The sequence below is a fragment of the Aquarana catesbeiana genome, linkage group LG02, assembly GCF_042186555.1.
Source record: "Aquarana catesbeiana isolate 2022-GZ linkage group LG02, ASM4218655v1, whole genome shotgun sequence".
NCBI classification, from domain to species: Eukaryota; Metazoa; Chordata; class Amphibia; order Anura; family Ranidae; genus Aquarana; species Aquarana catesbeiana.
Window position 1 is genome coordinate 26,992,035 of NC_133325.1, and position 9,745 is coordinate 27,001,779.

The 9,745-nt window shown below is 42.5% G+C and overlaps 2 protein-coding genes across 2 annotated transcripts; one reads left to right on the forward strand and one right to left on the reverse strand.

The window, feature by feature from the left end:
• Positions 1-2,551: 2,551 nt before the first annotated feature.
• LOC141129640 (histone H4) lies at positions 2,552-2,945 on the forward strand. Its single transcript, XM_073617734.1, has one exon. The coding sequence runs from the start codon at positions 2,570-2,572 to the stop codon at positions 2,879-2,881; it is 312 nt and encodes a 103-aa protein (XP_073473835.1). The 5' UTR covers positions 2,552-2,569; the 3' UTR covers positions 2,882-2,945.
• A 400-nt stretch (positions 2,946-3,345) lies between these two features.
• Positions 3,346-4,381, reverse strand: LOC141129641 (histone H4). Its single transcript, XM_073617735.1, has one exon. It carries the CDS (start codon positions 4,353-4,355, stop codon positions 4,044-4,046), a length of 312 nt encoding a protein of 103 aa, XP_073473836.1. The 5' UTR covers positions 4,356-4,381; the 3' UTR covers positions 3,346-4,043.
• Positions 4,382-9,745: the final 5,364 nt, after the last annotated feature.

Below are 9,745 nucleotides of genomic sequence, written 5' to 3' on the forward strand. Positions count from 1 at the left end.
AGGCTAGGGTCTGCATATGGGAAAGTGAAGTAGTTTTGGGGTCATCTGGTTAAGCCAAAGAACAAAACCCACCAGTTTATAGAGTTGGATATGCAAAGTCCTTTAGTTGGGAATTTGGGATGGATAAAAGTGTCAAGCAGATTCTTGAGCAGTGGCGGCCCTTCCATATGGGGCACCTGGGACACAGATGTAAGGAGGAGCTCCGCTGGAGACACAGATGTAAGGAGGGGCTCCGCTGGGGACACAGATGTAAGGAGGGGCTCCGCTGGAGACACAGATGTAAGGAGGAGCTCCACTGGAGACACAGATGTAAGGAGGGGCTCCGCTGGGGACACAGATGTAAGGAGGGGCTCCGCTGGAGACACAGATGTAAGGAGGGGCTCCACTGGGGACACAGATGTAAGGAGGGGTTCCACTTGGGACACAGATGTAAGGATGGACTCCGCTGGAGACACAGAGGTATGGAGTGGCTCTGCTTCAATCTTCATTAAAAAAATGTCCCCAAATTATTCCAGATGAAGGTGTAACCCTGACACATTGGGGTTGATTTACTAAAAGTGGAGAGTGCAAAATCTGGTGCAGCTTTGCATAGAAGCCAATCAGCTTTAGGTTTTTTTTTTTTTTTTTTTTGTCCAAGTTTATTTGAACAAGCTGAAGTTAGAAGCTGATTGGCTACAATGCACAGCTGCCCCATATTTTGCATTCTCCAGTCTTAGTAAATCAAACACCATTTCTTTGATCAAACCCCATTGCTTGCTGCGATCTGGGAAGAGATTTAATGTGATCGTAAAGTTTGCCTTCCTGATTCCACTTCCTAATTTACTGGGCGTAACATCATTTTTTCATAAATAGTTAAAAGGAAAAAAAAAAGGGTATAGGTTATTATGACTTTTAAATTAACCAAAGTGTATTTTTCCCAAAAAATTGTGTTTAAAAAAACGCTGCAAAAAAACCATGTGACATTAAAAAATTACAACTGCCATAGCAGAGACCGTAGAGAATAACTGTATTGTGTCCTCTTTCTCTCTCTCTCTCTCTCTCTCTCTCTCTCTCTCTCTCTCTATATTGTGTATGTATCGTTAAATAATGTTTGGGGGTTCACTTATTAGTAATTTTCTAACAAAAAATACTGATTTTTACTTGTACACAACTAAGTAACACGTGTCAGAAAAGGCCTTGTCAGCATGTGGATACAGTTCAAGTGATGACATGAAATCCTTGTGTGGATGGATGTACACTGAAGGACTGAATGGCCTTTTTGCCCCTATGATAACATGCAGCAGCTGTGCCTGCTACTATCTCATGGTCAGTGTAGAAGGGATACAAGGTGATCAGAGAGCCATCATTCTGCACTGGGAGGATTGTGGAGAAATGATACAATGTATTACAAGGAATCTGTTCCGGGACTCTCGGAGATAATTTACTGCTGGAGAGATAATAGGAGATTAGAGATGGTGTAGTGTATGGCCTGAAGGATCACACATTGGAGCATCATTGTGGGGACTTTATATAGTAGACATGATAGAAAAGTCACCAGTGAAAGGATACAGTGGCGGCACCCCTATTATAATGTATGCCCAGGAGGAATGACTGAAAGGGGAACATCAGATACTGCAACAAGTGTCAATGATGGAGGAAAACATCTCTGATAAGACTTGGTAGGCTACATCTCTGTAATGTTGAATAACTGATAATTCTCCCGGGAGAACAGAGACAATTGTTTATTCCAGGATATATATGAGGTGGGAGGGAAGATAATAGGATAAAGAGTACTTTATATGTCTATACTCTGTAGATGTTTGTATGGACATTTCAGAGTGCCCATATCCCAGGTATTCATCTGTAACTAAGAATTGAAAGGTATTATCACTGTTTTGTTTTTGTTTGTTTTTTTTTGGGGGGGTAAATGTTTTGGCTCAAGTCCTATTTTGTTGAGTTCACGTTTCCCCCAACTATGAATGTCCCGATATCTGAGTAAGTTTTACTAAAGATATCTATTTGGATCATACCGGATGACGTCAGAGACATGGACTCATCCCCCCAGTAATGATCATCCATGGTCATCACAGGGAGTAGAAAGTCTCCTCTAATGCTTTCCATCCTCTGACCTTTCTATAGCCGGCAGTGATCAGAAATAATGTCACTTCTCTGTATAGGAGATGATAGAATAATCACAGTGGAGTTCATGGACATCACACACACACACACACCATCTCCCTTCTCCTTTATCATTGTTTAGTGAATAGGATCTGTCTGCTCCGCCAACAAATACAGATGAGGGATTATAGATCAGAACATCTATTCCTATAAAATCGGCTTCTAGAACATTCTCTACACACACACGGCAGTTTATTCTTCCTGTTGGACTTTTCCTGATTAGAGAACAAAGAGCATCATTAGGCGGGAAATTCAAAGTGAGCAATGGCTGTGAGGTCAGACTGATGGGGCGGGGCTTCTGTGACCTCACAGACACACCTCCCATCCCGTTCCCGCCCCCTGCTGTATATAAGGAGGAGGCCGGGCGGCGGCGGCTCTTTACTGGTCGTGTATCTGACGGCGAAGCATAGAGATGTCTGGTCGCGGTAAAGGAGGGAAGGGTCTGGGGAAAGGAGGCGCTAAGCGGCACAGGAAGGTGCTCCGGGACAACATCCAGGGCATCACCAAACCCGCCATCCGACGTTTGGCCCGCAGAGGGGGTGTCAAGCGCATCTCCGGACTCATCTATGAGGAGACCCGCGGAGTGCTCAAAGTCTTCCTGGAGAATGTCATCCGCGATGCCGTCACCTACACCGAGCACGCCAAGAGGAAGACCGTCACCGCCATGGATGTCGTCTATGCTCTCAAACGCCAGGGCCGCACTCTCTACGGATTCGGAGGCTAAACCCTCATAGACCCCCTACTACCCACTTCATCTACACAAAGGCCCTTCTCAGGGCCACCCACCTTCTCATCCAAAGGGCTCTCATCGCGAATGTTTTGCATTTAATTATATCCATTTCTAGCATGTCGGAAAGGAAGTTCTTCAGCTGAGCATACACTATACAATCCGATTTTCATTAGATCTAAACCATATAAATGATACATGCTCTTCCTTTACAATACCGTTACCGCCTTTTTGGTAATCTATTACGTCTGTGTATATATATATATATATATATATATATATATACACACACACCGGCCACTTTATTAGGTACAGTTGTTCAATTGCTTATCAGCCAATCACATGACGGCAACTCAACCCACCTACTCCTTCTTTATATGTCATACAAAGGCACTTCTCGGGGACATCCACCTTCTCACATAAAGAGCTGTAAATGGTGCCCTCCAATCGGTGTAATATACTAGTCGGGTACATGTAATAAGTTCTCCAGAATTTCAACCCCTTCCGCACCCTCTACTCCCTGTTTCTTTACATTTCTAGTCATACTATTTCTTGCTCAAGAAACTTCCAGAACTGGGGTAGGCACAATATCAGTTTGAACGTTTACATTTCCCATCACGTTCCATCCAGAGAAGCAGAGCGATCATTGCACCGGATCTGAGCAGGAAATAGATGAATGGACGATTTCTATACAATCAAATGTGCACTGATCATTTCTCTTACTTGGGGAATTACAACGTCTCCTGTTATGTGTACGTCTTTCTCCATAGAATCCAAAACATTTAGTATTCTATAGCTCTATTACATCTGGAACTATAGTGACATTGAGGTCCAACATAATGTATATTAGAGATTTACTCCCGCAGACACTTGATTATATACTCGAAATTTGACATTCGAAGTACTGGCCACACACTGCAATCTCGTCTAAGCCTTTCAGTTCTATTTTTTGGAAAAAAACAAAACAAATAACATTGTACAACCGGATTGTATACACGACTAAAAATAACTTTCTTTGCCACATTTATGCTAGAATCGTATAACTCCGGGAGAAAAGTACAGATAATGATATAGACAGCCCTTTGGATGAGAAGGTGGGTGGCCCTGAGAAGGGCCTTTGTGTAGATGAAGTGGGTAGTAGGGGGGGGTCTATGAGGGTTTAGCCTCCGAATCCGTAGAGAGTGCGGCCCTGGCGTTTGAGAGCATAGACGACATCCATGGCGGTAACGGTCTTCCTCTTGGCGTGCTCGGTGTAGGTGACGGCATCGCGGATGACATTCTCCAGGAAGACTTTGAGCACTCCGCGGGTCTCCTCATAGATGAGTCCGGAGATGCGCTTGACACCCCCTCTGCGGGCCAAACGTCGGATGGCGGGCTTGGTGATGCCCTGGATGTTGTCCCGGAGCACCTTCCTGTGCCGCTTAGCGCCTCCTTTCCCCAGACCCTTCCCTCCTTTACCGCGACCAGACATGGCGACTCTTCTCTGTTACTCAGAAGAACTGAAATTGACTGATTGCCCGCCCTCCTTTTATAGAGACTTTGCGGACCTGATGGAAAACATCCTGAGAAAAGGCGGAGTCACAACCATTCATTACACAGAATAGATTTGTTTTTCCATGTCGGCTCCTAAACATTCTGCGGTTCTGAAAAATAGAGAAGACAAATATATTCTTGCTTCTCAACAGTTTTCTAGATATTCCTTGGAGATTACAACGAAAATATATATATTTTTGACCCTCCTTAGCAGAAACCACAACCACCAGATACTAATTTGTCAATAATAATGTCATGTTTATAAAATATTACTCTGATAAAGAAGCATATATAGAAATACGCCGTCTTCCCTGTTTTAAGCCTGGCGGACCTGATAGGAGACTACTGGAAAGGGGCGGGGCCACAACATATTAGTATTCGGCAGAGAATTTCACATTCTTGGGACCTTCTAAACCTTTGGCAGATTGAGTATTACAAAGAGAAAATTGATCCGGCTCTTCAGTTCAGACGTGAAATATTTACTTTATTCATTAAATATAATAAAGCACACAAAAAAGCATCAACCAATAGCACAATTAGGATAATAATTGGTTCCATCAATGCACACAATTTGATATTGTTTGATACTTTTAGCGCTGTATTTTTGTGTATTTTATTATATGTTTAAGAATACCTACCTTTGGTAGTTGTATATAGTAGCGGCTTTTTACCCTAATAGATGATTAGTAATCAATAAATGACCAAGATATATCTGATTCCTATTTTACCAATCCATAAGCGCTAGATATAGTTGGAAAGGGCTCTTTTTTTTTGCATTCATTGTACATATTTAGCTGTGTCATGGTTACTACTATTTATTTCACATTTCTTTGTATACATATTCTGGTTGTGATATGAGAACCATCTTTCACTGATAAACGTCTGAAAGAGAAAAAAAATATATAGATATCAGGCAGTAACATGAAGATTTCATGATTAGATCTGTATGTGATCATGACTTCATTTCCCATGCTATAAAAAAAGAAGAGATCTATAATAGAAGACATTTCTCTATCATATTCTGTGTGTAGCAGTGGTGAGATCCTGGATTCTAAGAACATATAGAAGTGTTTTCTCATGGTTCAATAACAAACAAAATCCTTTCCTAATTATTGCGGACTAATGAAAATTAGCGTGCTATTCATATTTCTCCGATAAATGTCTCGTCTGATCAACTCCTCGGTGTCGGATTTGGCGGTATAAGAGAGATGAATATTTATCTGTAACGATCTACACAATTCAGGCGGGCAAATTTGAAATCTGAGCCAATCACAGCTGTGGGCGGTTCCTGCACCAGCCAGAAAATACAGTCTTCTTACGAGGACTACAAAGAAATGAATTCCGAGATCTCGGTTTCCCGCCCAGAAAACACTTGTTCAGTAGACTTTCCATTCATCTCTATAGCAGGGCGAATTCTGTATTCGGATGTCAAACCAAAACACAATTTGGAAAGTATAATTTCCAACGTATTTTTGTTATTCTTGGTAAATAATTCCCCTGAAATGAAGGGGGCCGTTGATCAATGTCCCCGGAAGGGTCGGCTAAGTGGATCAGAGATGACTGTAACGGTCTATTGAATTCCTGAGATCAATTTGTAGGAAGAAATTAGAAAGTTGAGCCAATCACAGTTCTTGCAGATTCCTTCAGAAGTCTGTCTTCCTCTGATGAAGGAGTTGAGGAGATCTGTGTTCCTTTTCAGTTGGAAGGATTCTTGTTTGGTATTGAATGAAATCGAATCATCCATCAGAACTAAAGGAGAGCAATGAAGATCCTTCCCTGTAATCAGATCACTTTGTTCTATAAACTACCATGAAATAACTGCAAATAGAACATACAATCAGATCCCCGATAACAATGTATGTGTGTCTTTGTATGGAGAGGTATAATGCGGCTGAATCTTCCTACTTTACTACTGACCTGTAAAAAGTGTGAAGAAGAATACAAAGTGTTTGCTATTAGAGTGAACGATGAATCACATTAAAAACATTGGAGACTAGGCAACAAAACAATGTATGTCGGGCTCTTTGTATGGAGAGGTGGGTGGCTCTGAAAAGAGCCGTTGTGTTGGGTAATAGAGGTGGAGGAATTGTCGGGATGATTACTTGGATTTGGCGGCCTTGTGGCTCTCGGTCTTCTTGGGCAGCAGCACGGCCTGGATGTTGGGCAGGACTCCTCCCTGGGCGATGGTGACTCCGCCCAGCAGCTTGTTGAGCTCCTCGTCGTTGCGGACAGCCAGCTGGAGGTGTCGGGGGATGATGCGGGTCTTCTTGTTGTCGCGGGCGGCGTTGCCGGCCAGCTCCAGGATCTCAGCCGTCAGATACTCGAGCACGGCGGCCAGATAGACGGGAGCTCCGGCCCCGACCCGCTCGGCATAGTTGCCCTTCCTGAGCAGGCGGTGAACACGACCGACTGGGAACTGCAGACCAGCCCGGGATGATCGGGTCTTGGCCTTAGCCCGAACCTTGCCTCCTTGTTTGCCGCGTCCTGACATTGTCACTGGATGATTGGGATATTCACTTAAGAATGGCACTCCACCTCCACTCCCCTTCATTTATACACTCAGTGTTCTGACGTCACACGCTGTGATTGGTAACCTTTGAATCCAGCCAATAGTGTCCTGACTTGTCTCTAAACCAATCTGTAGAGGAGGAAAGAAAGCATGACGTCCTTCCCCATCACATGACTGAATCCTCCAATAGAAGAGTGAGGAGAGGGATGAGGCTCATTTGCATAGGACGCCTATATAAGCAGCACATGAGGGCGGCTCCAGCACATTTTTCCTTCACAGAGCGGAGAAGATATCGTTAACCCTTATCATGCCTGAACCAGCCAAGTCAGCTCCGGCGCCCAAGAAGGGCTCCAAGAAAGCCGTGACCAAGAGCCAGAAGAAGGACGGCAAGAAGCGGAGGAAGAGCAGGAAGGAGAGTTATGCCATCTACGTGTACAAGGTGCTCAAGCAGGTGCACCCCGACACCGGCATCTCGTCCAAGGCCATGGGCATCATGAACTCCTTCGTCAATGACATCTTCGAGCGCATCGCCGGCGAAGCTTCCCGCCTGGCTCATTACAACAAGCGCCGCACCATCACCTCCCGGGAGATCCAGACCGCCGTCCGCCTCCTCCTGCCCGGAGAGCTGGCCAAGCACGCCGTCTCCGAGGGCACCAAGGCCGTCACCAAGTACACCAGCGCCAAGTAATCCCCCCATCATCATCATCATTACCCCAACACAAGACACAAAGGCTCTTCTAAGAGCCACCCACCATTTCCATCAATGAGCTGTCATCACATTTTATCACAATTCTTAACCCGTTATCAATGAAGAATTAACAGATTATCTATACAATGAGGTTTGTACAATCTGATGGCAAATTCTTCATTTGAGTATGTATTATAGTGAGAATAAATCCATCCGAATATCAGCTAGTTTATTACATTCCCTTTATTTGTGAATTCTTCACGTATTTCCATTTAGACCCATCCATTCTAGTCGGCTAGTGGGAACAAACCATCCAATCACATTGTAGATCTTCCCACATCCCCGTACAGAAGACGTGCAGTTTTAGAACCACTAGGTGTCAGTGTTGCTCCTTAGAGAATACATGGGAGCTTTTTACCGTAATCTGAAAGTGGACTTTTCTGTATACAAGGATTACGCATATATAATGTCTTGTATACATCATTTTTGACCTACACTTCCGATCTTTTCATTTTATATATTTCTGGTGAATATTTTATCATTTGGTAGTAAGGAAAACTGATAGAAAGGAGCCTCGGCCATCCAATATTCTGCAGAGAATTTCATTTACTTTGTAACTAGAAACCAGCAAAATGTTATCAATGTTTCTAAGAGGGGACAGATCTGATTCTTCAGACATGAAATATTTGTTTTATTCATTCATTGTACAAATGTCAATGTCATGATTTCTGCCAGTCCTTTCACCTTTTTATTTATTATTCTAGTTTTACTATATGGGGGGGGGGGGGATCTGTAACTGGTACATATCTGATAGAGGTCAGTTCCATGATCCTATACAGATCTAATGATGAAACGTGGAATACTTGATTTCCCATCATCATATAGAAAGGTAGAGATCTATGAGAGAAGTCATCTCACTATCATGTTCTGCATTCGGAGGACTTGAAATAGAAGAGAACATATGGAAATGTTTTACATTATTCAGTGATCTTCAGAATCCATTCTTATTCATTTCAGACATAAAGCATTGATCATATTTCTTGGATAAATGTCTCATCTGATGATCTCAGGTCTCAGTGTCGGATTTGGCGGTATAATAGGGGCTGATTATTTGTCTGTAACGTTCTTCACTATTCAAGCGGGAAAATTTGAAACCAGGAATTTGAAATCTGAGCCAATCAGAGCAGTGGGAGTTTAATAATCCTAATAACAAGGATCTTTAGATGAGGAGTAGGTCGGTCAGATTGGGAGGGGGATGAAGAAACCTTCCTTCTATTCCCATTCTGATTCTCTATGGATTGCGGAGATCATCTCCACTTTCTGGCTGTATACATTCTTCTATTCATCGCCTTGCACTGCACACACACCCCCCAGTGTTCTACCAGAAATCACCACAAGGTGGCAGAGCTGAATAAACACTTATGCCGCACTCACACATTGTTACAATCAAAGATCCACAATCTCCCGCCTTACATTGTTACTTTATCTGAAAAGACAAGTTAAAAAAATCGTGGTGTTCTTAAACCACAACACAATGGAGGAAAGAAGCAAGAAAACGAAACATTGTATCTACTCTATCAGCCCAGTCAAATCTTTGTCTATTTGTATCTATTTCAATCATCAACAGCAGATCAATGTACAAAGATAAAGCCCTAAGCTGCCTGATAGGTAAATGACACAAATAAACACAAAGTATCAGCTACATACAAATCTGATGACTATATCACCTCGGACAGCACACAGTCCTTTATAGCAAGTAGAGGTAGAACATTGTCCCTAGGGCATTGGACATTTTTATCACCTTTACTAATATCTACACATTTATAGGTGAACTTACACATGATCGCCAATCCTGGAAACCATTTTATTCCCATCATTCCCCCATTGTCTGAAAGCTTTTATAATTGTATTATCATCATTAGGGGGATTACAAACGTAAAGTGTTAGTGTTAAAAAGAGGTTCAATTGAGTAAAAAAAAAAAAAAAAAACGATGTGCATATTGCAATCAAAGTGAATGTTCAGCCCAAACGTTTTTTTTTTTTTTTTTTGTTTTTGTTTTTTTTTTTTTTTTAACCACTTAAGGACCAAGCCTCTTTTTGAGATTTGTTGTTTACAAGTTAAAAACATAAT

Coding starts and splice junctions, on each gene's coding strand:
- LOC141129640 (XM_073617734.1), top strand. CDS start 2,570: ATGTCTGGTCGCGGTAAAGGAGGGAAGGGTCTGGGGAAAGGAGGCGCT.
- LOC141129641 (XM_073617735.1), bottom strand. CDS start 4,355: ATGTCTGGTCGCGGTAAAGGAGGGAAGGGTCTGGGGAAAGGAGGCGCT.